Genomic DNA, 27,315 nt, shown 5'->3' on the forward strand with positions numbered 1-27,315 from the left:
ATATCACTATCACTACTATAAGGCGCAGACCCCAGTGCTATACTAGTGACATAGTAGTAGTAGTGATATTATCACTACTATCGCTACTATTCTGCTGACTACTGTACTACCAAACCCTGAATCCGGCAGCAGATACGTTCCACTCTGTCAGTGAAGCGAGGTCGATCTAGTGACGGCCTCGCGCGCCGCAAGCCACAAAAGCCAAACGGCCGAAGTGATGGTGGTCCTCTCGATGCGTCGCATGCAGCCGGCCTCCATGGCCATGGCGCGCGCTGCCGCCCGCAGGTGCGTGCACCCCCCTGTGCTCTCCCCAATACTCACGGATGTGCAATTGCTGACCTCGTCACGGTGTGCTCTGCATTTCTTCTTGTGTCATAAACCAGCGGCCCTCGCGTCGCCCAGGCCGGACGCACGCTGCGCTTCGAGCACGCGGCCCAGATGGGCGCCGTGCAGCTCATCCCCACGCACAGCTTCGGCGGTCGCTCGTTCTCCTCGTCCCCGGCCACTGGGTACGCAGACGCTATGCAAAGTACTAGACGGTGGAGCGGTTTATTGATGATAGGGGATTTTATACCGCTGCAGACTGCTTAACGACGAAAAGATCGTGGCGGCCTCACCCACGGAGGCGGCGGAGCAGGCACTGGAAGTTGCGAGTACGACGCTATCAGAAAACTCAAGTCTAAGTTGTTGTGCGCAATGAGTCTGACGGTATTGTAATCTGTGTTGTGTGTGGCAGGCACTATTGACTACGCGTCCGTGTCGGACCTGGGTAAGATGACGTCGGTAGAAATGGTCGGCTGGCTTCAAAGTCAAGGGATGCTGACTTCTGTGATTTCTATTCGAACGCAGGCTTCAGTCTCTCGGACATCGCCATTCGCTCGCTGGATGTGATCCACGCCACGACGGGACTGCCGTGGTGGGCGACTATCATCGCCACGACGGTTGCCGTGCGTACGGTGTTCTTCCCTGTCACGGTCATCTCGGTGAGTCTCGCAAACGAGAAGTTGCTGGTTAAACAGGCCCCGAATTTCTTACGTCGCCGATGTTTTTGCCGTGCTAGATGCGCAATGCTGCGAAGATGAAGCTGTTCCAGCCCGACATGGAGAAGCTTCGCGACGAAATGGACTCGAACCCGACGCAAACCCCGGAGACTGCGCAGGAGTTTCAGAAGAAGTACAAGGCGCTGATGAAGAAGCACGATGTGAACCCGTTCAAGAGCATGCTCACGCCTATGGCGCAGGTGAGGATGCAAGTCGTTATCCTGCAGTTGACTTTTTATCAGCATTGTGACTGACCGCTGCTCATTTTTTTTGCGGATGCTATAGATCCCGGTGTTCCTTGGCTTCTTCTGGGGACTCCAGGACATCTCCAAGTACTTCCCTGAGTACGCCCACGAGGGCATCGGCTGGGTGACCGACCTTTCGGCTGCTGACCCCACCATGGCGCTCCCTTGCATTTCCTCGGCTCTGATGGTGGCGTCTGTGGAGCTTGGTGGAGAGGCTATGACCGGCGAGATGAAGGACAAGATGAAGTTTGGCATGCGTTGTTTCGCGCTGATGATGGTCCCGCTCACCATGAACTTCCAGTCGGTAAGTCAATTTATCTGGTGTCTATTGTTTCTCGCTCAGTTGTGTTCCAATGTCTAATATTTAATGACTTCGCTTGATTAGGGCATTTTCGTGTACTGGGTGACGTCGAACATGTACACTCTGACGCAGACTGCGTTGCTCCGGGTAAACTTCATCAAGCGTGCGCTGAAGATCCCGGTGACGGAGGTGCAGCGCCTCGAGGCGGCTAGCATCACGACGACGTCGCCATTCGAGGCCGCGGTGTCGCGTGCTAAGGAGGGCACGGTTGTGAAGACACACATGTACAAGCCCACCAAGCCGAGCAAGAAGTAAGTAGACCTTAGACCTTTCTTCAAGCTGGTCAAGTACGAATGATGTTTGGCATGGCTCGCCTTCGTTTGTACGAAACAATGCAACTGTATCTGTTGCCTCATAGAGGAATAACAACCATCTAGCTTGACTGGCAAAAGGAAAGTATGCATGTTTGGAATACACCCGGGTTGGTCTTGTTTGTAGCTGTGAGAGCTCATTGTGCCACCTCCGATGTAACGGCGTCCTCTTTACTTACTTCGCGGATGATGCTAAATTTGTCGGGAGGATACTAATAACGCAAAACCAAGCAAAATTCGCGAGTGAGCTGACAACGATGTTTCGCCACAGCAGATATCCTCCCATTTGGTTGCACGTTTACCTGAATTTCGGGGCACAGTGTAGATGGCAAGAAGCGAGCATGTTCTTCACAAAACGTGCTGCGCAAAGCAATCTCTTCTTGTTCCAGTGCCGCTAGCTTTGCTTGTGTTTCTTCAATCTATGCACCGTCAGGAGTCACATGTGTAAGTCCAGTGACTATTGCCCGGAAGAACCGCAACTTACAAATTGGCGAACGTTCACGTTATACTGCTTCCGTCGTTGCAGTTCGGCCCCGACAGACTGGTACGACGCCAGGAATTGGAGATAAAAGTCCCGAAGGCTCAGCAGTTCATCGAAAAGAAGCTGCACGTCGGCAAAAATCACCTCGTAGCTGAAACAAACCACCCAGCCAACATGTAAGTCGCTCTGCTTGCGTATGATCTTGGTGCAACGTCGACGTACTGTGGGTAAATATCGTTGATCGTGGTGAAGTACTGCAGCAAAAAGCGGTCGCATTGCTCCATGTCGACGAAAAAACTCACCTATGAACGAATGTAAGATCCACGATAACAGACTGGTAAGTGATCTTTCGAGAGGCGACGTTGACAACGTATGCAACGCATGTACAATACGTACTGCTGCGTCGTACAGCTCTTCAACTGGCTTGGTTTCTTCGTCACTACAGCGACAAAACATCCAGAAACCCATTAGTATCCAGCGCCCAATGCATGGCACAAGCGTCCAGCGTACGGGATCAAAGAGAGGTCTCGGTGCTCGCCCACCAATGCGTCGACATTACTCGCATGGGCTTTTTCAAATGTACAGAAGAAGTCGTATATAGCTGAGATCCTCGTGATGGCGTGTTGATGCGCGGCCAGCAGCTCTTCCACCCTGGACACACCCACACGTTCAGCACCAAGAAACAACCAGACCTACCAAAGCTCACAATGCACTGCACTGCACCCACTCCTTCGTCTGCTCCAGCGTGTCCTGCTGCAGCGACTGCACCGTCTCGGCATCGACGAAGTCGAACAGCGTCTTGCCCCGCTCGCCGCCCACCATGCTCGGGTCCACCGCGCTGCTCTGCAGCTGCTCAAACACGCGGTTCATCTCCTGCAGGAGCTGCCCAGCGACAACGCGCGCCGACACCCATACTGGATTAACACATATAGTTATGATGCGCAGGGCTCTGTAGCAGCGAGCGCACCGGCGTCTGCGCGAAGACCGAGTCCTGCGCGATCTCCTGCGCGCTGTGCAGCTTGACGCGCGAGGCCTCCAGCATCTTGCCCAGCACCTGCGGCGCAGCACCAATCGTGAGTCGGCGGAAACACAACAATGCAAACCGAGCCGTGCAGCACCTGGCATTTCTCCGAGATGGTCTTGACCACCTCGCGCGTCGCGACGGCGAAGTACTCGGCCCCCATTTCGGTCGAAGGTGAAGATGGATCTGATTACGATTGGTATCAGATCGGATAAAGTCTGATACTGTGTGTGCGACACACCTGGGCGTGATCCCAAACCGCTACGTTGAACTAGGTCCAAAATACCATGAAACTGTATTATTCGATTGGTATAGACATGCAGACATATACGTTATAGTCACTATCAGCACGACAGAGACAATAAAATTGGAAAAAACTTCTACATAGTTGGACGTGAATAATGTTGAAATATCATAAAACACATAGTTACTCGGTTAGGGAGGGTTCGAAGGAATCCACCAGGATCAGCAAAGCTGCCGCAATCAGCACTCAGACCTCAATACAAGGCTAAAGCGCAGTAACAGGAGACGTCGTGTATGCGGCCATGGACGGCGGCGTGCTTGCGCTGCTCGTGAACGTGAGCTTCGTGGCCGCGCTGGCCATCGCCTTCTTCATGATGCGGCGCAAGCTCGTGCGCCTGCACACGCGGCGGCTGCGCGAGCTGGCGGCGCCGCTGCTCGGCAAGTACGTCCCAGGCGCCATTTTAGCCTTTAGCCTCCTGTTGCTTGGGCTTTTCACTAACGAAACCGATGTAATTGCGCGTCGGTGGCATCTGCAGCGCGTCCACGGGCAACGACCACCGCCTGGACACGGCCACCCGTGAGGCCGAGAAGGGCTTCCAGGTGTGCGCCGTGTGCGAGTTCGAGAACTTCAAGGACGCGCTCTTCTGCTGCATCTGCGGGGAGCGCATGGACACGGGCGAGGCGACTGACAGCGGCGGCAGAAACAAGAGGAAGCGCCGGCGGAAGGAGAAGAAGAAAGAGCAGCAGCAGCTGGAGCAGCGCCGGAATGAGACTCGGGCGGCGCTGCCGCGCCACTTCACGGAGCGCCAGCAGCGCGCCCGGAAGCGGAAGGAATGGACGCGCAAGCTGGACGTGGAGGGCAACATGTTCTGGTTCCGCGTGAAGGAAGGCAGCGGGTCTATGGCGCCCGCGCGCGTGGGCAAAGTGATTCGCTTCGTAAAGCCGAACGCGAGCTCCAAGATGCCCGGACAGGTGAATGGGCCTATGGCGACGCAGAGCGAGGTGGCCGTCGTGGAGCCCGCCAAGGTCAAGGTTTTCGCGGAGATCGCTGATATGGATATCATCCCCGCCACCAAGTGGGATGCGGCAGCACGTGCGACCGGAGAGGTGCTCGAGGACAACACACAAGAAGGCGTCGAGCGCCGGCGCGAGACGCTGGAACTCGCGGGGAAGGACTTCCCCTCCAAGTACGCCTACTTTGTCAAGACCACGGCGTCGCTGCTGGTGCCGCCCGAGGTGGAGTTCCTCAAGCTGTCGATTCATCGAGACTTTATGTTTGAGGAGTCCATGGAGCACCTCGGGTGTATAGAGGAGAAATACATTCGGTCGGTCATGCGCATCAACTTCCTGGAAGAGAGCGGCGTGGATGCTGGCGGGCTGCACCGCGAGTGGTTCATGATGCTCACGGAGCTGCTGACAAACACCAAGGCGGGGCTCTTCAAGCCCACGCAGGGGGAGGACCGCGCGTTCTTCCTCAACTCAAACTCCCGCTACGACAATGGCGAGGACCATCTAATTTACTATTACGGAGCGGGGCGGCTGCTTGGGCGCGCGCTGCTGGAGGGGACAGTGCTCAACTTCCACCTGTGCGTGCCGCTGCTGAAGCTCATTCTGGGCACGCCGCTGTGTATGGACGACGTGAAGTACTTTGACCCCGAGGTGTACAAGAGCATGACTTGGATGCTGGAGAACGACGGCGTGGAGGCGCTGGACCTGGACTTCAGCGTGATGGAGCGCGTTGGCGACCGGACCATGACGGTCGACCTCATCCCCAACGGGCGCAACGTCGAGGTGACCGACGCCAATAAGCACGAGTACCTGGAGCGCAAGTTCGAGCACTTCCTGCTGCGGAGCGTTGCGGACCAGCTCTACGTGTTCCTCAAGGGTATCTACGAGGTCATCCCGCAGCAATTGCTGATGCTGTTCGACTACGAAGAGTTGGACTACCTCATGTGCGGATCGCCGGAGATCGACGTGGACGACTGGGAGAAGAACACGTCGGTGGCCGAGAGCGTTGCGCGGTCGCCGACGCTCGTGTGGTTCTGGGAGATCGTGCGCGAGATGCCCAACGAGTACCGGCGCCGTCTGCTGCAGTTCACCACCGGGTGCTCGCGCGTTCCGCTGGTGGGCTTCGGGGGGCTCACCAGCTACGACGGCAAGGTGTGTCTGTTCACGATCCGGGGCATCGTGGGCGCGCCCGACGAGTTCGTGCGCAGCTACGCGTGCTTCAACCGGCTGGACCTGCCGCTGGGCATCTCGCGCGCTGAGCTCAAGCGCATGCTCTACGCCTTGCTGGACACGGAGCTCTACGGGTTCACCACGGACTAAGCAGCGCTGGCGCCAGGTGATTCACCGGCCAGATCCAGAAAACTTGATCTGGTTGAAGTGTACCATTTTTTTTTATTTGTACGCCGCATAATCACGTTAAATGAGAAGGGGCTGACACAATTCCGAGAAAAGAAAACGACTTGAATCATGTATGTGGACCTCGTGTGCAATCATTCCATGTCGTCCGTGACATCCAGCCCACCGCCAAAACGTGAAGCTTTTTTGAGCTCAATTTGTCGGCGCACAAAGCTGCAACTTGGCCACAGAGAAACGGACCCACCCATCCGATTCAGCAGGGGAATTCGGTCTTGTAGGTTTAGGCCCATCTCCCTCGAGCCAAGCTCTGTTGTCGTCGCGTGCTATGTCTCCGCAACCCTTCGACGCATCCGATATTGCAGGTTGGGTTCTACGACCGTTACGGGCGTCATCCCCAGGATTTGGCTTCGCTACTGCAGAAGCGATTCTGCTTCGTCCCGCCTGCTTCCACCGACTTCCTTATCCCCCCACCGCATGACGGCGCTGGCGAGCAACGGCGTCTCTTTCCTGGCTGCCACCGACCTGTCCGTGTGCGTCGCTGTGCTGCTGCTCGCCGCCGTGTTCGTGACCAAGCGCGCCGTGCGCAAGACCAGCTCCGTCGACGAGGACGAGAAGCCCCACAACGCCATGATCCTCTCCACGTACGTGCAGCAGCAACAACATTAACTGGCTGCCTCCTAACTAATCGATGTCCGCTCTGACTCTGCAACAGTGAACAACTGGCCGACCACCGGCTGCTGGCGGCCCAACGGTGCGTACAGTGCAACAGTATTTTAGTCGACTAGCCATATCGTAGCTAACGAACGAACATGGCTACACGTTGTGTTACACCCCCACAGTGAAGCAGAGCGAGGATTCGCGACCTGCATGGCCTGCGGCTTCAAGAACTTTGCGCGCGTGGTGCACTGCGCCCTGTGCGGACTGTCGAGCGCCGACCAGAAGCAAGTGTCCACGTCCGCTGTCCGGCCGATCGTCGAAGGTCCGAGTGGATCTACGCCGCTGCCTCGCGCCCACAAGCGGCGCGAGTGGACGCGCGAGCTGAACGCCCAGAGCCGCCTCGTGTGGCGCCGCCGACTCACGGAGGGCGGCGACCACTCGCCGGGCTACGTGCTGCGCTTCGACCTGCCGCCCGAAGCGGAGCCGGAATCCGAGCGCGCGTCGTCCAAGCGCCGAGGACGGAGTCTCAGCACGGGCTACGACCCGTGCGCGGGCGTACAGTTCGAGCTGCTGGAGCCGCGCGACGTGGACCCCACGCAGTTCCCGCTGCCCCCGCCGCGTGCCGACGTGGCCGACACCCTAGAGGACCTGAAGCGGATGGCGGTGGACGCTGCTGCTCAGGACTTCCCGACCAAGTACGCGCACTTCATCGCTAGTGCGGCGGCGCTGCTTCAAGCAGGCGACAGAAGTCTGCACTCGAGCTTGTCGGTGCACCGTGACTACATCTTGGAGCAGTCTGTGCAGCATATCAACTGCATTCGCGAGACGAGCATCCGCTCCGTGCGTCTCCAAGTGAATTTTGAAGGAGAAGAAGACGCGCCCAATGGCGTCGGCGGACTGCACCGAGAGTGGCTGACCCTCCTGAACGAGAAGCTCGTGGACCCAGAGGTCGGACTCTTCTCCTGCACGCAGCGCAGCGATCAGACGTACTTCATTAACCCGCAGTCGAAGCGCGTGCTCGGCGCCGATCACTTGCAACATTTCCACGCCGCTGGCCGGCTGATCGGCCGCGCTCTGCTCGAGGGCGCTGTGCTCAACTTCCACTTGTGTGCGCCGCTGCTCAAGATGATGCTGGGGACGCCGATTACTTTCGGTGATCTGGAGTACTTGGATGCAGAAATGTACCGCAGCTTGACGTGGCTGCTGGACAACGACGACGCCGAGTCGCTCGAGCTGGATTTCACGGTCACGCAGCGCCACGGCGACCACACGCAGACGGTGGAGCTCATCCCCGCTGGTCGAAACATCCAAGTGAACGACGACAACAAGTTCGAGCTCGCGGACCGCAAGTTCCGCTTCATGATGTTCGAGAGCGTGGCGCCGCAGCTCGCGTCCTTCCTCAAGGGGTTCTACGAGGTGGTGCCTCAGCGCATGCTGCTGCCTTTCGACTACGAGGAGCTAGACTACTTGCTGTGTGGCTCGGACGCGATCGACGTGGCGGACTGGAAGCATCACACCCACATGCACGATACACTGGAGTCTCGGCAAGAAGTGGCGTGGTTCTGGGACGTCGTGCAGGAGATGTCGGGCGTGTACCAGAAGCGACTGCTGCAGTTCGCGACGGGCTGTTCGCGCGTGCCGCTTGTGGGCTTCCAAGGCCTCACGAGCTACGACGGTCAGCTGTGCAAGTTCACGCTAACTGGCGCGGGAGATGTGACCTACTTCCGCAGCCACGCGTGCCACAACATGCTCGAGTTGCCGAGTTTCTCGACCAAAGATGATCTGCGTGCGGCGCTGTATGCCGCTCTGTACAACGAGTCCACCGTTTGCGACAATAAGGGTGCCGTCAACCCCACCACCGTAGCATAGATGTATAGATGGCTAGCAGGCGTAGTTAGTTCGGCTTAAACGCAGTTGTATGGACGATGTAACATGCTTATAGTTTATTTGGTTGCTAGGTTTCAACATTCACTCGACGGCCTTACAGGTATAGTACAGCGTACTTTATCATACGAAGCAGAACGAAGTAACTCGACTAGAAATCCCAGTGAAATCGTCGTTGATCCTAGGCAAGGCTCTTAGCGCTTGTGCCACCAAAATCCGACCACACGTCGTCGCAGCGCGTGGCACTGCATTGCCGTCTCAGCTAAGGCCGTCAGACCACTTGTCATGTGTTGCAACTTGTTCGTACTCGCGAGTGTTTCTTCAACCAGCGAACAGAACGTTGCAATACTGGCGGGTTCAAGCTTGTCATCGATCTGATGATGCAACTGGTCGAGACGTTCCACAGCAAAACATAAAGCGAATATATTGTCCCGGCCAAAAAGGCTTGGACGGAGAATTGATTTTTGATTTGATGGTTTTTGACCGACCGAAACTTCGCAACCACTTGGCCCATGATGCTGTGGCCGCCCTCGATGGAAAGATACGTGTCTATTCCTTTGTATAGCACTAGGTTCACGCCCATAACTCGATTGTTATATTCAAAATTGGTTCGGTAATTTATTATTGCCACGATAGAGTCCGTCCAAGGTTCATGCTTCAAATTTGAAACCTTCATAATTTCTGTTTGACTGTGTTTGAAACGCTCAAACTTCAGGAGCATCTTGACGAAGCTCTGGCCTTTGTGTAGAGAGCGGCTATAGCCGAAACGAGGTTCTGGGAGCTAAGATAGAGCTGCTGGTGTGGTGGAACCAGTGCTCCACACCCAGTTGCTGTTACATATCGATATTAACGTTTAGCTAGTCGCAGTGATAATATATTGAATTTTACAGTATTGGGAACTAGTGTTATGGATAAAGAGGATTTGACCTTGCACTACATATATGTTGTGCGAGGTTTCTAACACCAGCTGTCAAATTATAACATGTAGGATAAATGACGAGATGGTGGTATTTTATCGTGATTATGAGCTTATCCCCAGCTGCTATCCTGATTTGGCCAATTGGGTAGCGGTAAGACAACTACGTGGCAGGCTTTCAATTGCAAACAAAGTTGCAAGAAATAGAAGTATTTTCCAACAGCCGAAATGAACGGGAAGGAGTTCAGATACGCTAAAATAGACCGCAAAATCGGAATCTACGCCCGATTCTACCCCTTATATCTAACTATCGTTATAGGTTTTATGCATGGAAGTAGCCCTAATTATTACTCAAAGTCCGTCCAAGGTTTGGTGTCCGGGACAATAGCGCTCTGTCACGACTCTCAGCATCTCCACTATCGTTTTGTAGCCGCGCTAGCATCTCCCGCGCTTTCGATATGAGATTTGGTACAAATCGCATATTGGCTGCTGTCTCAGTCGTTCGTTCAGTGAAGTACTTGCCAGCCGCTCCAACTAATCGACCACCGTCGAGATTTTGAGCCTCTCCTCCGGATCAAACGCACTCATTTGCTGCACCAACTCCCAGTTAGTGTGTGCAGATCCACTGTTTTCTCGGCGAGGTACACAGTAACAGTAACATAATATTGGTACCGCTTGGTTCACAATGGTCACAGTTACCGGCTCACCGGCAAAACGAGCCCATTTTTAGAACGGTCTAAATCTAGAACGGAGACTTGCAAAAATGGTAGTTACCGACACTTTTGATGTGGCCCCGCTACTACCCTGGATCTTGGTAGGTAGTTCCGAGCTTTCCCTGGGGAAACCGATGACAACAGCGCCTCTGGTTGAGCGCGGAAAAATAGATTTTTAGTGCCGAACAAACATATTCAAATCAGCCCTGATCGCAAGGCATACAAAACAGAAGTAGCGCCGGGGCTGGTGGGCGTGTCGTGTCGAGTGGGTGTCAACATAAATGCAGCACAATGGGGTTCGTAATACAAACACAATAATATCTGCCCCGTTTCTAGAATTTGAATGTTCTAAAAAGTGGGCCTAATCTGCCGGTGAGCCCAGTTACCTACTACCCCCTATATTTAATAGGCTTGGAATGTCGCGCTATAGCTCTCCACGTCGGCTTCACTAATGCAACACCCGCCTTCATCATCAGTCTGCCTCACTTCCTCGTCGCTGTTGCTGTCTCCTTCGTCTACAACGATCGCTCGTCAACCAGACTTGCCAACGGCACTAGACCTTGCCTGGTCCCTTTTGTCCCTGCCGTTGGCGACGTCGAAGTATCTGCCAAGCATCGTTGTTACGTTGGAGACGGGGAAACAGCGATACTGACGAAGAGGAAGTGCTAGCGTGTACGTAGACGACTGGGTGCGGCTTCTGAAGAAAATCGAGGAATGAGTGCTCGACTATGAATAGCTTTACCGCACAGATCATTTACCGCATAAGGCTATCTATCCCACGATAGCCAACGCATGGTCAAAGCTCGTCTTCAAAAGCAATGTTGAAGTCAAGATCCCAAAGCTTCACCTGTAACATGTTATCGGGTCCTTTCAGGCTTCCTGGCGAAGGGGGTCTCATGAGCAGGAAACGTGTTACCAGATTCTGGTACACGGTAACATCCACTGTTTCCTTGGGTTTTCTTGGTAACTGTGGACGTGTACCTGCGCACACTACTCCCAGTGCGCATCGTTGCAAATTGGGGGCCGCGATGGCAGTTTTCGCTGCTTTACGTAATACCGTACGGCATTGTTGTCCAGATTTCCCCAAGGGAGGCATATCTTCGCTCCGTCGTCACCAGCCTCCACGACGCGCAGCGCTTCCAAGATGCACATAGATATCCGACGCAAATGTTGCTCGCAGCTTCTCACCAACGATACACCCCGGTGCAACCCAGTGCGAAGCAGCAGATATCTCCGAATTACTATCGTTATCAACGAAGGAGCTGAGACCAAAGTCCGTCACCTTCGCTCTCCTGTCACTTCCAATAACGATGTTGTTCCCTGTGAGGTCGCCATGCACAACACCGCGCGCATGGAGGTACTGGACGCCCAGCGCACCTTCGTGCAACTTTGACCAGAGTTCATTCGGGTGCTTTCTTAAGTAGCTGACCAGCGTTCCGTTCGTGGCGTATAAGAGTTTCGAGGAGTCGGCTCTTGAGCACTTAGGAGATTAGCGTAGGAGACTGCAAGTAGGTAGGAGAGACGACTTGTGTGGCAAGATGCAAATCGCAAAGTGACCACCAGAGGCGATCGTGTTTTATTGAGCTTCTGTGACTGTGAACTCCGGAGGAAAGCCTTTGGCTACAAAACCCCCATGGACTAACCGGATTGGCTGCTCTGCAAGATCCTGCATTGCAGCCATCAGTTTGGAAGCCAGCGTCCGCACACGCCAGCGTTCCGTCGACCAGAGAGCACACGGCATCTCAGCCGTGTGGCTCACACATAGTGGTCGAGTCCACCCAAAACACACCCTACACAGGCCTCATCAGCAACTTGTGACGCAGTGCAAGTGACCGCTAGACTCAGCTCTTCCGGTCTTGTTCCTGGCTTGATCCGAGCTGGATTCTCGTAGCGTATTCACACACGAAGAAGGGTCGACCAACATGGCACGCGCCAACCAGCCGAATGACGTGGGGGTGGCTGAACCCGAACCAAATATCGACTTCACGTCGGAACATCGCCATAACTCCCGCCCTGGTTGCAGAGGTCCCTGGCTGAACGGACAAACTGAACGACAAGGAGCGAGACTCGTCGACTTCGATACCAGATTCAATCAAAGTTTTGACCACCACGTCCGAATCGAGCCATTTGGCTCGAAACACGCTTCCGAAGCCGCCGTGGCCAAGCGAGTCATACGTGTCAACAACCAGCTCATACCAGGGGATGAACCATTCCGGCGTCAGGTCCGACAAATCGTCCTTCTGAAGGGTGTTTGCACCTCGTACGCCTCCGTCAACACGTATTTTGCAGGGTGCTCAATCTCCGCTTTCAGCGAAGTGAGGAAGACCAGCCGCTCTTCTTGCGACTTGAGTTCTTCCAGCAGAAGGTAGGTTTTCGACGCCTCGGAGACGAAAATCTCGACTTGCTTGCTGCGCTGCTGCTCCCATCGCGCATGCCGCTCACTCGCCACATCGGCCGTTCCCCCAGTGCGGTCCAAAGGGAGTCGAGGCGCCGACGAAAGGCGATCACACTGCAGTTGGTAGCTCGTGTTGCGGACAATTGCAGAACCCGAGTTTGCTCACTCGACATGGATACTATCTGACGGAAGTCGCGCAGCACTTTGTGGAATCGGTCAAGCATTGTCGAGTGATGTGAAGCTCCCTGTAGTCGTTCCGAAACTGTCTTGAGCTCACCGAATGCTTGGCGATAGAGATCATTATCGCACGTCTGCACATAACCGTCCACAATTCTTCTGTGCTGTCACACTTGTAGCTGCAGAAGTCGACTAAGGGCTCGTATTCGGGCTCAAGCGAAATGGAACTCTCTTGAATAGCTAAACGCTCCAGCTCCTGCACGACGGAAGCGAGACTCACACGTATGTCAGGGCTCTTGCAGCACATTCGCCACACCAAATCTCGCGCGTCTTTAGATGAACACTTGGGCCCCCAGGTATCGTACTTGATTTCAGCGCTCTGAAGTAATTGACGTACCTATCCGCGCACCGATACTTCCATGGCATCGCCCTGGCCACGGCTTCTAAAATGCACATTCCCAGCGAATACACGTCTGATGCAAAGGACAATGTCTTGCCGTCAGAAATCTCTGGAGCCTGCCAGCGCATCGATCCGACCCTCGAGGATATTGCCGTTTGGCCCACCTTGGCACTTCGAGTAAAGTTGGCCAGCTTCGACAAACCCTCACTACCAATCAAGATATTGCTGCACCGAAGGTCGCCGTGGACGATTCCGCGCTCGTGAAGATATTCAAGCCCCAACGCAGCTTGATGTAGAAGCGACCAAACTCTTTGCTCGACAGGAGGAGTCGGCGTTACGTATTCAAGCAGCGACCCATTGCTAGCATATTCACAGATAAAGCATTGCAGTGGCAGTGGAGTAGCGTCACAAGCTCCGTACATTTTGATCACGTTGGGATGCCGTAATTGATGCCACAGCCGCACTTCGTCCTCGAACACTGCGTGGTAAGACGCATCAGCGATAAACAGCTTCACGGCGACGTCGGACATGGCTCGATATTCCCCTCCGACGTTGGCGGCCTCCACGAAATGCATCAGTTCGATTTCGGACGGGTGAATGCACCAACTTGGTACCAGGAAATTGGGAGATACTGGTGCATTTCGTTGGGTGGCGGTCACAAATGGAGTGAGAAAACGCTGGATATCTTGGTGGCCATTACCAGCAGCCAACCCAATAGCAGACCATCCGTCCTTGTCTGTTGCATTGACGTCAGCTCCACATTCCTCTGTGAGATACCGAACAATATCCAGGTGGCCGTCGGCAGCAGCCCTCATTAGCGCTGTAGTTCCGCGATGATCAGCGGAATTCACATCAGCAGCACATTCCTTTGCTAGACACCGAACGACATCCAGCTGCCGTTTAGCACAGGCTTGCATCAGCACTGTACACCCGCCTCTATCGGTGGCATTTACGTCAGCCTCACATTCATGAACTAGGCGTCGAATGCAATTTAGATCCTTGTTACCGACCGCCAGCATTAGCGCGGCATTGCCATCTCCATCGACGTCGTTCACGTTGGCTCCACACGCTTCAACCAAGTACTGCACAATTGCAACATGACAATTAACAGCGGCCTTCATGCACGCTGTCGCCCCCTTATCGCTAGTAGTGGCCGCTGCGACGAAGCATTCTCCAGTGAGATACCGAACAACTTCAAGGTGCGATTCAGCAGCAGCTAGCATTAGCGCGGCATCCCCATTCGTGACGTTCACGTCAACTTGGTATTTTTGCTTGAGAAATCGGATGATATCAATGTGATCATTAGCAGCAGCCACCAGCAGTGCGGCATCCAAATCGCTGGCGTTTCCACCACCAAACTCAAGACAAGTCATCGCGAGTGTCATGCGCGCGGCGACGTCGATTTTATATGTGATGCTCTCATCGGATTCACAGCTTTCAGAGATGTTGAACGACACACAGGTGTCCTCTAGCAGCAGCGACCATGAATGTTGTGCTCGTTAGGTTGGCACCGCTTTCCCGGCTAAGCCACCTCACGACACCCTGATGCTGTTTCGCAGCATACAGCGGTGTGGCACTTTGGCCAAAGCCCCAGCGGCCATATTCTCGTCTGTTAGCGGCTGCCAGCAGTACTCGAGCAATATTGAAATCGGTAGCTAGGCTGGAAGTAAAATCCGCACGGATGAAATGTCGCTGTTTGTCAGCAAGATACCCAGCGACAGCCCTGCGCCCGTTAGCAGTGGCCACCACCAGCGCTGTCGTCCCCATATAGTCACGGGCTTCCAGATCGGCTCCGCATTCCTCCACAAGATACCGAACGACATCCGTGAACCCATTTCCAGCTGCCATCATTAGCGCCGAGGTACCGTGGATGTTGGGGGCGTTCACACCAGCCCTGCAACATCTTGCTCGATACCGAACAACGCTAGTGTGCGCAGCCATTAGTGCGGTAGTTCCCGTGTTGTCAATGGCGTCCACATCCACCCCGTATTCTTCAACCAGAAACTGCACAGCCTAAACTGAGTTTCCTGCTGCGGCCACCATCAGCGCGGTGACTCCGTTGTTAGTAGTAGCGTTGACATCGGCACCACATTCTGTAGCGACAAACCGAACGGCACGTACATGTCCGCAAGAAGCAGCTCGCAAGAGCGCCATGGTTCCATCGGCATCTCTACATGTAGTATTAACATCAGCGTCGCAATCATGAACCAGATATTGAATAACGCTTACGTCTCCTTCGCTCGCGGCCTTCATTAGTCCAGCTATGTTGAGATCGCTATCCTGGGAGTCTGGCATAACATTATCATTCCGTCTGGACGAGCGGAGCAGCTTGGTAGGCCTCTCCACGGTTTGCTCTGCTGCTTGCCGCACGCAGTTGGCACCCATGCTGGCCCACTCTAGCACGCTGGGTCTCAATAGGTACCCAGCAAAAGAAAAAAAATATAGTTCAAACGTGAAATGATAGAAAGTTGAATGAGTGGCGTTCAGTGAACACCGCAACACGTATGGGCAAGTTGCAGTATTGTGAACTACTGGTTGGAGGTTTTCGACCGGATTCAATTCGCAACAAGACAGAACACTCAAAGCACCCTCTGAACCAGCAAGCTGAAAAAAGACTTCAAGTAGTTTTTATGCCTGCCAGCATTTTAGCTTTTTTTTTTTTAAAAAAAAACAACTATTTGAAAGCAGCACTCGTCAACTTGGAAGTCAATACCGTATGCAGTGGATGGATCCGGTACTTTGTTAATGAATATTGTCAGCAATGATGATAGCTACTGGGAACACCCGAAGAATGAGGGGGTGGACAGCTCCCAACGGATTAATTGGACGCGTAAGCGTAACCTGGCGCAGCCTTCGTGCTACACCAGCCAGAAGGATGTCGACCGAACAGGTTCAACGGCAACTACAGACTGAGGCAGGAAATGCACGTCAACAGACCCATGCACCAGCTTCAGAAAGTGAACTGCGGCACGCGCGATATTCATGGGTGTGGCCCCGCAGGGGTCACGCCCTTGAATCAGTCATCACGGCAATTAGCACCGGTACCAGCACCAGCATTTTATTCCACAGGTGTTCCCAGCCAAGTCGAAGACGATCTAGTTCATTGTCTGTCATCATTGTTGACTCCGTATAGCTATGCGATGTGCCAATACTACAATTTCGGCTCGACCCTGAGGAGTTAGGAGCTTCCTGCCGCGCGCGGTTCTCGCTTACGAATTTACCTTTCAGCCACCCAAGTTCCCAGTTCTAACAGCACGAACCATGCGGCTTCCTCAAGTTTTGCTGGTGGTCGCGGCTTGCTTCCTGCTCACCTGTGAGGCTCTCTCGACAGGCACGGGCTCCAACCAGGCCCAAATCGTCAAAGCGACATCGGTCCTTCGCCTCAGCCGGCGACTTCTCCGGACCGAACCGATTGAAGAGGGCGAAGACGATTAATCCGAGGAGAGAACGATCTCGAAGTCTGAAATGAAGGCGATCCTCAGTGAACTGGCTATTGAGTGGGCGAAGGCCAAGGCAAACTTTAACCACCTACTATTCCATCCCAAGTACCCGCAGTACCAAGCGAGACTCAACGAAGTCATCACTACGAAAAAGTTGAGTGGGGCCCCTTGATCTTGAGCCCCAACAGGAGGAGTATTTTTCTCGCTCTCCAAACCGTGCGTGTCGAATCCTACATGTCCATGTGTGACTGGCTGATTAATGTGATGTGAACGTTAGATGTGACTAATCGAATAAATCGTCGGCCTCTTTCCAAACTCGCTAAATGATTTCCGGAACGCAAGATGTTCCGTCAGATCCAGCACGGATTCGCTCGGCCGGTCGAATATACTGACGCCGTTCTGAAGGACTTATGAAGTCCCCTACACACATCTAATGCAAAGTGATACATATTGTTTCCGCGCTTTAAATGAGAAACACTATTTTGTGGACGGGATAACATTATAAACACTGTTTGGTACTTTGACAACGAACGACGTTGAAATCTGCAAATACTCTAGTGGAGGCTTGGTGATGGTACCAAACAATGGCAACTCGACGGCCGCGCTCTACTGTCCGCGTTTTCATCCTTCTGCCCAGCGTCAGTGGTGCAACTAGCAGAGGAATGTGCAGCGCTCGACCCATCCACTCGACCGTCCGCGCCCATGGTGGTCTACCGACTGCAGACTATCCTGAAGGAATCGTTTAGTTCTTAATTGACGTCTGGTTTCTTGATGCACCTTGTGATGCATACACGTACAAGTTGTAGGTCCATTTTTTTCCGATTACGCACGTGCACAGTTGACGTGGTTGCCGGGGGCTGCCGTATCCGACGGCAGGCAGCCTTCCTATCCCAAGTTGAGATCTCGACCACATAATCGCGTGACTGCATCAACACTCAAAGATCCCAATCGAGCGCCAGTCGTTGCTATAGCGAAGCTGGCTTCCGTGAGGCACAGCAACAGACAATGGATCAGACGATCTATTCGAATGAGCCCACTTCCCAACTTTCGTTCAAGCGAGCAAAGGCCGAGGGCTTCAATTGGAGTGTTCAAGATCGTGCTACAATGCGGTTCAGCCCCCTGCTGCTGGTCGGCTTAGTCGCCTTCATCGTCTGCTGTGGCGTCGTCTCGCCTCCAAAGATGTGTACTCCAAGACTGCTTCCTCGGATCTCGTGAGCCCACTCGAATCTTCGTCGATTGGCCACAAGGGTGGTAGACTCTTGCGATCAACCGCGTCTGCTGATGCTACCCGCAGGGAAGCAGACGATCAAGAGCGAGCGGGAGTTTTTGAGAAACTTGGCAACCTCCTGTGGAAGCTTTGCAAGGGGAAGGCGGAGTGCATGGACGAGTTGAGGCCGATGCTGCACCGATCGAATTCAGCCCCCCTGATCCCCTCTGAGAAGATGGCTGCGGCTCCGATTCTGACCAGGGCCAAGACCATATCACATCAGCACGTATTTAATGTGGAGGCTGTCCTCAAGATGTTGAAATATGCCGGCGACGATATTGAGCAGTCCTTGAAGAAGGTGTTTGTGACCATGGTGAAGCAGAGGAGGGATCCCGACGAGGTGGCAGTGTTCTTTAATCTCCACCCTAAAGTTCAACTGTCGAGGCAGACTGGAAAGAACGCGATGCTTGCCGCGAAGGCTCAGGCGAACCCTGGGGAGTACTACCTCTTCTACAAGTACTATTTGTTCTTCAAGGACGTGAACCCTAGCTGGACGAGCAAGTTTGAGCGAGCGACGGGGGCTTAGCTACTGCAGAGGATATGGGCGTGGGTTAGCCAGTAGCCTGGTACGACACGTCACGTGTAGAAAGCTCTTGCACAATGAACAGAAAACAGAATGATTGTGAAGCTGGGGGAGGGAGCATCGGCATAGTACCCCGCTACACTGTACTGTTACTCGTGCACTACGGACAGGAACTCTGCAGCAGCAGCACAACGAAAAAAATGCGAATTCGAGGATTAATACTACACGAAAAGATGACCTTTTGGTATTTGTTTTGGTATTCTGCTCTAATGTTGCAAGCGGTTTGTACAGTATAGATCGCAAATGTACTTGCTGATACGCGAGAAGCCTTTGCACGCTGTTGTACTTTTCCTTCCCTGCGAAAATCTCGTTGTGGACTTCAGGTTATAGAGGTCTGCGTTAGAAAATGACACAGGTTACTACTCTCGGAGGCAACAAGCCCTGCTTGGCGTGGCATTGCACGACGAAGTTGTCGAGAAAACCCCATGAGAGCAGGCTTTTGTAGGGTCTTCTCCGGCCTCTACGACCCGCAGAGCCTTCACTTACTCTCTCGGCATGTGCATTCACGAGGCACATACCGAGAGTGTAAATGTCGGAAGCAAGGGTTGGGCGTGCACGCTCTTCAATGAAACATTCCGGGGCCACCCAGTGCGAAGCACCAGAGATTTTCGAATCCGCGCCGCCGCTGGTCATCGCGCTCAGGCCGAAGTCCGTCACCTTGGCCTTCAAGTCGCTCCCGATCACAATATTATTCCCTTTAAGGTCCCCGTCGCGCGCGTGAAGGTATTAGACGCCTAACACAGCTTCAATCAATTTCGACCAGACTTCGTCGGGGTGTTTTCTGAGATAGCTGACCAACGCATTCGTACCGAACAGGAACCACACGAGGATGGCTGAGTTCGAACGAAATGTCGACTTCGTGTCGGAAGACTGACATGGTGTTCTCTTTTTGCGGAGGATTCACTGCCTGCGCCAATGAACTAAACGACAAGGATGTGGAAGACATGTCGAAGCGCCCAATGCCTGCCTCCTCAAAACCTCTGGAGCTTGCCAACGTACCAAGCCCATCCGTGAGAAGGCTGCATTATTGTGAACTTTGGCCAGCTTCGCCAAACAGTCACTGCCGATCAGAATGTTGCTGCACCGCAGATCTCCATGGATTATTCCACGTTCGTGAAGATATTCAAGTCCCAATGCTGCTTGATACAAGAATGAAAAAAAAATGCCACACCCACTAATCTTCGAGTGGAATTAATTTCACGTACTCGAGGAGAGATCCTTTCCTGGCGTACTCGCAGACGAAAAACTGCATCGGTAGCGGACTTGCATCACAGGCGCCATACATTATCATCACATTCGGGTGGTGCAGTCGATGCCATAGATACTCTTCATCCTCGAATGGGACGTGCGACGAAGCGTCCGGAAGAAATAACTTTACGGCGGCGTCAGCGTCGAGCCACTTGGCTTGATATTCACCTCCAACATTGCCAGTCTCCACGAAGTACACCAGCGAGACATCAGAACCAGGGATAAACCAGTTCGGGCTGTGGCTCACTCTTGTATCGGCGGCCGTAGAATTCTGTGTCAACATATCGTGATCATCCGGTTGAGGGACGGAAAGGAAGCGGGTGAGGAACCGTTGGATGACTTCGTGGCCGCGCTCGGCAGCGAAGCGAATTGCGGTGTATCCGTCCTCGTTTGCAGCGTTCACGTTGGCCCTGCACACCGTAACTGGGTACTGCACAACGTCAACTTGCCCATACAGAGCCGCGATCATCAGCGCTGTTGTTCTCGTACTGATCGCAGCATTAGCATCAGTCCTCTAGCAGCGACCCTCATGAGAATCGTGGCTCCTCCACAGTCCACTGCATTCTCCAGCTAAGTACCGCACAATGTCAGCATGTTGTTCGGTTTCAGCTCTCATGAGCGCTGTGTGTCCCCTGTAGTTAGCGATGTTCACATCAGCTCCGCACACCGCGACCAAATACCGAACGACGTCCAGGCACCCAAAGCCAGCGGCCTTCAGCAGCGCTGTATCTCCGTCTAGAGCCGTGGCGTCCACGTTGGTCATCAAGTTCCCAACGATACAGCGAAGGCCGTCAACGCTCCCGTCCGCAGCCACTTGTACCAGTGCTGCGGCCCACGCGCCGTCACTGGAGGCAGACCTTTGACCATCTGCAACTTTTGCATCTCTGCCTCGCTACTGGCGCCAAACCGAGCGACAGCATCGTGCCGATCGGCCGCTGTCTCCACCATTACACGACTAGTGGTGTTCATCACGACCCGACATTCCGCTACCAGGTACTGAGCGACATCGGTGTGTCCGTACTGGGCTGCTAGTGTCGCTGCCGAGTCTCCAAACACGGTAGTGGCGTCCACGTCAGCTCTGCGCACCTTAGCGAGATACTGAACGACGTCCATGTGTCCTCCAGCAGCAGCCTTGAGGAATGCTGTTAATCCCTCGCGCTCCTGGAGCTCCGGCTAGACACTGCACGACCTCGATGCGACCCCACGCTGATGCCTCCATCAGCGCCGTGTTGCCGTGCTCATCCCGGGCGTTCACGCTGACACCTGCCTCCAGCACGCGGCGAATATGGCGGATATCCCCCCGTCGAGCAGCCTCGAAAAGCGACTGAGGTGTCTCCATCTTCTCTTCGGGATAAAGGAAGCGGCTCAGATGAGGTACCGCAAAGGTTTTGTTTTCAGGAGATATATATTCCCTTGCCCTCCAATACTTACTTCCAGCCAGCCCTACCTGCACATGCACACTCATGAATACTCCCAAGCTTCCGCTCCAGACTCACTGGGGCAGAACCCTGTCCACTTCCTTGATATCGATGCCAGCGTCCAGCATCTTCTTGCGGTTGAGGGCCGTGTTGCAAGCGACGTCAGCTTGCAGTTGCGCCTTCTTGCATTCCAGCTCAAACTCTTGCAGGCGTCGGCTATACTCTTCAGCATTCAGCTTCGCATCGGGCTGAGGTCCACCTCGTGGACACGCGTCAGTGCCCTGCACCACACGAATATGTGGCGATTGAGACTGCACCATTCGAGCACTGTCCATTCCAGGGTCGTGCCCGGCGTCAGAGAGAGTAGTGTCACTGGAGCCCTCGCTAGGCGCCGTGGATGCGGGAACGCCACGTTGGAACACAGGGGCAAGCTCGTCGTAGTACCGGCAGAGCTTTTCGAGTTGGCGTCGGACATCGCCCGCAACGCTGCCACGCTGGAAGTCTGCGTAGTGGCCATTCGCCAGGAGCCAATTCGTAGCCGTCTCGAAAGTGTTCTCGAGCTTGTCCATCTTCATCCAGACGTTCTTCGCCCCGCGGTGCATGATGCCTTGCCCTTTCAGATGCGCCACAATCTCATTGCACACAGACTGCTTCCCCGCCGTTTGCCAGCGGTGGTAGTTGCCAGGAATGCTGAGCCACTGGAAGAGCACGTCCAGAGACGTGGGCGAGTCGAGGTCTTCTGCGTCGGCATCCCAATATCGCTTCGAAGCGACCTTCTTGCTCTTCTTGCTCTTCTGGCTCCAGTTGTGCTTGCGTCCACGCGGCATGGATGTCGGCCCGAGTGTGTAGATCGCAGCTTTCCCCTCTTGAACGAACAATGAGCTTTGCGGCGGCATTCTTTGGCCGCATCCCACAACTGGGAGTAGAATCTGGGACTAGGGGCAACTCGCGCATGCAAAGAGAACTCGCTCTCTCTAGCAGCCAGCCGACTCTGCAATGTTGCTGCAACGATCACATCGGGCCCAGGAAAGCTCAAGGGAAGCTAGCCGGTAACAAAGCCAAAAACACTTCGCAGAGTGCAATTAGCATCGCTGCCTCTGTTCGCATTGGCCATCTGAACAGAAGCCGGCCGCAAATGTCATCCACTATATCCTTGACTCTGGTTCAACGGGCCGTGCACATGACATGCCCAGTAGAGTGACCACGGTTTTACGACACCGATCACACGCGGTGTCAACACTCCAGCCAGCTTACCACGTAAATCAAATTCCCATCGAGAGCACGCAGTTCATCTTTACTCTGCACCCTTCTGGTCTTGCAACCCGCCAATAGTCCAGCAGCTAACACCCACTCGCCCATTTTCCAGTACGTCACAGTGGGAAGATGCGATCCACCTCTTCAGCGGAGATCCCAGCGTCCAGCAGCTTCTTCCGTGCCAAAGTCTTCTCCAGCACCAGCTGAACGTTCCTCGTCTCAATCTCGGACTGAAGCCGCGCACACTCCAGCTCAAACAACCGCCTCTTCTGGGCCTTGGCCTCGTCCTCACTGTCGTCTTCAGCAGCAGCAGCAGCAGCGGCAGTAGACCCCGTGCTCTGTCGCCGTGGTTTCTTCGCCGGTCTTGGAGGCGTATCAGCAGCATCATCAACGTCACCCACCTTAGATCTCGATGCAACTTCACTGCTAACTTGAGTTGCAGCTCCACTGCTCACTTGGGCTTCACTTCTCTCTTGAGTTGCAGCCTCTTTGCTCACTTGTGTTGCAACTTCACTACTAACTTGAGTTGCAGCTTCAACCGTAGCAGTAGCCGGCACCTCGGAACCTTGAGCTGCATCTACCGCACTGTCATCATAGTCCACGTACGCAGCCAGCACGGGCGCGAGTCTCTCGTAGTGCGGGCACATGTGTCGCACGTGGCTCTTGATTCCTTCCTGCTCCAGCGTCATCTCCTCCACCTCCGCCGGGTACTCGACCCTCGTCTGCCTCAGCCACGTGTGCGCCGCCTGGAATGTCATCACGAACGTCGACAGCTGCTGCCTGATGTCCGCGCCGCTCATGCCCCGGAGTCCGTGCGAGCGCAGGAACAGGTTGATCTCCCCACAGAGCGGCTCCTTCTCCTCCTCGTCCTTCAGCAGCCACCACCTCGAGTAGCTCCCGGGCACCGCGATCCAATCCAGCAGCAGCTCCGCGGTCGCGCGTCCCTCCTCCCTCCTCTCACTCTGCAGCGAAGTAGAATCCCCCTCCTGAACTTCTGCCTCTTCTTCTGCCACTTCCGCCACCTGAGTCTCCTGTTCTACCTCCACCGAGTGATCCTCCTCCTCCTCCTCTACCTCTTCCTCCTCCTCCTCCTGCCCCTGCTCCTCTGTGACTATTACTACCTCACTCTGCTGCTGCTGCTGCTGCTGTAGAGTGGGTGGGTCCCCCCTCCTGCCGATACTGAGCTGGTGCCTGCTGACGAAGCTGCTGACCCAGCCCTTGGAGAAGCTCAGGTCGGCGGGCAGCTGCATCTCCCTCGCCAGGTCCATGGCTCGCTGCTGGATGGCGAGCCGCGTCACGGGCTGCAGCCGCAGCTGCTCGTGCACCCAGAGCAGCACGCGCCGGTCCAGCTCCGGGTGGCGCACGCGCCGCGCCGAGCGGAAGTCCGGGGGCACGGCCGTTGCCAGGAGCTTGCTCTTGCCGCGCAGCAGGTTGGAGATGGTGGCCTGCGTGGGGCGGCTCTCGAGGCGGAACTGCTCCTTGGCCCACAGCGCCAGCGCGCGCTGCGTCCACGACGGCTCCTCCTCCTTCTTCTGCACGATCGCCAGCTTCTGCCGGTACGTCAGGTTGCGCCGCCGCGGCCGCGTCGCGGATGAAGACGTCGCCATCGAATACTTGATGGGTCGAGAGGTTCGTCTTACTTTATATGGGAAAGACTGTTAAAATTGGTGGTGGATGTGGTTATTATTATGTGTGTACCACATCGATTCGGGAGAGGACCCTTATTGGTTTTGGCTCAATTATTTCGAGACGACTGCAGCGTTGCGCATTGTCGAGCCCCGTCAAGTCGAGTCAAGTCGAGTCAAAGTTGATGGGGCGCGCGCAGGCGCTGACGGCCGAGCAGAGGCTGGCGATCGTGCGCCAGAGCGACCGGCACCCGGCGTGGAAGCAGAAGGAGCTGGGCGAATGGGCGGCCGACACCTTCCACCTGAGCGTCGTGCCGTCGCAGCCCACCATCTCCATCGTGCTGCGCGCGGCAGGCAGGCCAGCCAAGCCGCGGGCGAGCACAGGGGCTAGAGCGCCCAGGAAGCTGGTGACCAAACCCAAGCCACAGCCCAAGAAGCCGAAAGTCGTCCGGTGTCCGGAGGTGGAGCGCGCGCTGGTGCGCTGGCTGGACGCGCAGATTGCCAAGGACCTGGCCGTTTCGGTTACAGCGGTCCAGACGCAGGCGCGGGGGCTGGTGGACACGTTGAAGGTGGAGGTGGACGGTTTCGTCGTGTCAGACGCGTGGGTGGACACTTTTGTGCGACACAATATTCTCAACTGTCCATTTGGACTGTCCGACTCGGAGCCGACGACGGACGGAGAGGACGACAAGGTGCACGCACGCGTCGCTGCTAAGAAGACGGTAAAGAGCGTGAGGACGCACGCAGACACTGAAGCAGGGTCGAAGGCGGGCAAGACGAGTCGCAGAGTGGTCAAGCCCCTGGCGTCAAAGACGGACTCGCGCAGGCCCGCGCCGACAAAGGTGACGTGTCCACCGGCGGGAAAGCGGAAGCGCGAGAGCTGAGAGCGAGGAGCATGCACAGACGAGAAAATAAGGTAAAATATCAACAACCCAGTTTTATGAGGAATTACAGAGGTACGTGTTCCATATTTTTATTCTGACGCGTTGGTAGTTTTGCTGTTGTATTTTTCTGACTGCTTGTACAGAGCGTGGAGCGATTCTGTGTCCAGTTCAAACGACGTGAACGTCGGCATGCAGTTGACGTGACAATGGCCAGAGTTGCAAGCGACGGTGATTCACTGCTTCGCGATGGCGTCTTTGGGCCCACTTTGGTCTCTCCGTCCTCTTCGGTCGCTGCTCCGTCGCCCCCCATGTCCCCAGGCCCGCCGATGACTTTTCGTGGTGCAACCCCAAAAGTCGTGTCTGAAGGTTCCGATATCAACGACTTCGCGTCTGCTGCTATTGCTACTAGGAGCCATTTCGCCCGATACGTGCATAAGCTTCCCGCTCCATATCGCCCGATGAACAGTACCGGCCAGGCGCGAACCACCCCTGCTACCAAGGCGGACGTGATGAAGGCGGCTGCCAGTGGGGACCTCGACAGACTTCGGGATCTTGTGAGCGAGTGCGGTGCATATTTCGTGGCTAGTGGAGACCAGGAGGGTCTCACGGCCTTACAGTGCGCAGCTGATAAAGGGCGCATTGACGTGGTTCGCTACCTGGCTGGACTCGGCGCTGACCCGAACGCCGCTGACCGCAACAATGTGTCGCCTCTGATGAAGGCTGCCGGTGAAGGGCATCTTGGTGTGGTGCGGTGTCTAGCTGGAGACTACAGAGCGGACGTGAACGCCGCGGATCGTAACGGCAGAACGGCCCTCATCAAAGCAGCGTGCGGAGGGCATCTTGGTGTTGTTTACTATCTGGCTGGAGACTGCGGGGCTGATCTGAACGCCACAGATTGCAATGGGAGAACTGCTCTAATGGAGGCTGCCGGGGAGGGGCGTCTTGACGTCGTTCGGTGCATAACGAAAACTTACGGGGTCGATGCGGGCGCCAGTGGTATCCGCCGTAGTTCAGCGTTAACGAGAGCTGCTCGTGGGGGGCACGTTGATGTTGTTCGCTACCTGGTCGCAGACTGCGGGGTTCGGGTGGACGCCACTGATTGTTGTGATGATAAAAACTGTATCGGCCGAACAGCGCTCATGGAGGCCGCAGATGCAGGGCATCTTGATGTTGTTCGCTGTCTGGTTGGACAGTGTGGGGCTGATGTGAACGTAAGAAACTTTATTGGAGTCACAGCGCTGACTATGGCCGCAACTAGAGGATATTTTGACATTGTTCGTTATCTAACCAGCGACGGTGGAGCTGCAGGAGATGAAAAAGACAACCAAGGGGTCACTACGCTGGCCAAGGCTGCTGCTCACGGCCATGTCGACATTGTTCGCTATCTAGCCACCAATTCTCCGGTCGATGTGAACGCGATAAGTGATACGGGCATGACAGCTCTGATGGAGGCGGCCTCTCATGGACACACGGAGGTTGTGAGGTCCCTCGTCACTGGGTGCGCAGCTGACGTGCACACGGCGGATCGCCATGGAAACACAGCGCTGCTCATGGCCGCGTCTAGGGGGCATCTTGCAATTGCCCGGTGCATAACGCGACAGTCTTCGGGTGCTGTTCACGCTCGAGACGAACAAGGGAATACGGTGCTCATGAAGGCCGTTTCGACTGGAGACGTGGATCTGGTCAGGTGTCTAGTGACGGAAGCCAAGTCTGAGGTGGACTGTAAATCTAACACAGGAACTACTGCACTGAAAATGGCCGTGGACGAAGGGCACACCGATATCGTTCGATTTCTGGCGCTAGAGTGCAGCGCAGACGTCAATTCCGCCGATGATTTCGGGTTTACAGCGTTATGGAGCGCTGCGGATAAAGGAGATACTGCGATTGTTCGGTGTCTCGCGACAGAATGCGCCGCTGACGTGAATGCGGCCACTTACGACGGGACCACGCCGCTGATGAGGGCGGTGGAAAGAGGGCATATCGATGTCGTGCGGTGCTTAGCTGGGGAGTGTAAGGCTAACGTAGATGCCACTAACGAAGATGGGGATACAGCGCTGATCATAGCTGCGTCGAGAGGAGATACCGATGCAGTTCGGTATCTAGTCGAGTCATGCCGAGCTGATGTCAACATCAGAAACCGAAGGGGCTACACGGCAATTCAAGGTGCAGCTGATTCCGGCGACCAGGAAGCCCAACGCATTCTTACGTCGCTCGTTACGGCTAAACAAACCGAGGCTCGTGCGATCGCAGTGGTGAATTACGGACATTCTGGTGGAAGAATGGATGATAGCTGGTACATTCCTCCGTCTGAAGTGGTGCTCCTGAAATTTGAGCAGACCAGCAACATTGGCGGCGACTATCGAGCCAAATGGCTAGATGCAGATGTCG

General features: G+C 55.0%; 10 protein-coding genes across 10 annotated transcripts; 6 read left to right on the forward strand and 4 right to left on the reverse strand.

The window, feature by feature from the left end:
• Positions 1-1,567: 1,567 nt before the first annotated feature.
• PHYSODRAFT_354345 (hypothetical protein) lies at positions 1,568-6,076 on the forward strand. Its single transcript, XM_009525361.1, has 2 exons — positions 1,568-1,589; positions 1,671-6,076. Exon 2 carries the CDS (start codon positions 4,369-4,371, stop codon positions 6,028-6,030), a length of 1,662 nt encoding a protein of 553 aa, XP_009523656.1. The 5' UTR covers positions 1,568-1,589; positions 1,671-4,368; the 3' UTR covers positions 6,031-6,076.
• A 464-nt stretch (positions 6,077-6,540) lies between these two features.
• Positions 6,541-8,556, forward strand: PHYSODRAFT_363530 (hypothetical protein; the record flags this gene model as incomplete). Its single annotated transcript, XM_009525362.1, has 3 exons — positions 6,541-6,707; positions 6,779-6,817; positions 6,906-8,556. Coding segments are annotated over 3 exons (1,857 nt in total), but the record flags the coding sequence as incomplete, so codon positions are not given.
• A 1,501-nt stretch (positions 8,557-10,057) lies between these two features.
• Positions 10,058-13,738, reverse strand: PHYSODRAFT_489196 (hypothetical protein; the record flags this gene model as incomplete). The annotated part of the gene is made up of 2 exons (XM_009525363.1): positions 10,058-10,155; positions 13,153-13,738. The coding sequence occupies 2 exons, from the start codon at positions 13,736-13,738 to the stop codon at positions 10,058-10,060; spliced, it is 684 nt and encodes a 227-aa protein (XP_009523658.1).
• Positions 13,739-16,469: 2,731 nt separating this feature from the next.
• PHYSODRAFT_265356 (hypothetical protein) lies at positions 16,470-16,820 on the forward strand (the record flags this gene model as incomplete). Its single annotated transcript, XM_009525364.1, has 2 exons — positions 16,470-16,580; positions 16,650-16,820. 2 exons carry the CDS (start codon positions 16,470-16,472, stop codon positions 16,818-16,820), a joined length of 282 nt encoding a protein of 93 aa, XP_009523659.1.
• Positions 16,821-17,232: 412 nt separating this feature from the next.
• On the forward strand, positions 17,233-18,441 carry PHYSODRAFT_298872 (hypothetical protein; the record flags this gene model as incomplete). Its single annotated transcript, XM_009525365.1, has 3 exons — positions 17,233-17,353; positions 17,455-17,633; positions 17,764-18,441. 3 exons carry the CDS (start codon positions 17,233-17,235, stop codon positions 18,439-18,441), a joined length of 978 nt encoding a protein of 325 aa, XP_009523660.1.
• A 1,627-nt stretch (positions 18,442-20,068) lies between these two features.
• On the reverse strand, positions 20,069-20,482 carry PHYSODRAFT_374363 (hypothetical protein; the record flags this gene model as incomplete). The annotated part of the gene is made up of 2 exons (XM_009525366.1): positions 20,069-20,258; positions 20,298-20,482. Coding segments are annotated over 2 exons (375 nt in total), but the record flags the coding sequence as incomplete, so codon positions are not given.
• Positions 20,483-21,244: 762 nt separating this feature from the next.
• On the reverse strand, positions 21,245-21,964 carry PHYSODRAFT_373785 (hypothetical protein; the record flags this gene model as incomplete). Its single annotated transcript, XM_009525367.1, has 2 exons — positions 21,245-21,385; positions 21,455-21,964. Coding segments are annotated over 2 exons (651 nt in total), but the record flags the coding sequence as incomplete, so codon positions are not given.
• A 570-nt stretch (positions 21,965-22,534) lies between these two features.
• Positions 22,535-24,025, reverse strand: PHYSODRAFT_298874 (hypothetical protein; the record flags this gene model as incomplete). Its single annotated transcript, XM_009525368.1, has 1 exon — positions 22,535-24,025. The coding sequence occupies one exon, from the start codon at positions 24,023-24,025 to the stop codon at positions 22,535-22,537; it is 1,491 nt and encodes a 496-aa protein (XP_009523663.1).
• A 491-nt stretch (positions 24,026-24,516) lies between these two features.
• On the forward strand, positions 24,517-24,924 carry PHYSODRAFT_391596 (hypothetical protein; the record flags this gene model as incomplete). Its single annotated transcript, XM_009525369.1, has 1 exon — positions 24,517-24,924. A coding segment is annotated over one exon (408 nt), but the record flags the coding sequence as incomplete, so codon positions are not given.
• Positions 24,925-25,436: 512 nt separating this feature from the next.
• On the forward strand, positions 25,437-25,889 carry PHYSODRAFT_490533 (hypothetical protein; the record flags this gene model as incomplete). Its single annotated transcript, XM_009525370.1, has 1 exon — positions 25,437-25,889. A coding segment is annotated over one exon (453 nt), but the record flags the coding sequence as incomplete, so codon positions are not given.
• Between the last annotated feature and the right edge of the window lie 1,426 nt (positions 25,890-27,315).

The sequence above is a fragment of the Phytophthora sojae genome, assembly GCF_000149755.1.
Source record: "Phytophthora sojae unplaced genomic scaffold PHYSOscaffold_3, whole genome shotgun sequence".
NCBI lineage: Eukaryota > Oomycota > Peronosporomycetes > Peronosporales > Peronosporaceae > Phytophthora > Phytophthora sojae.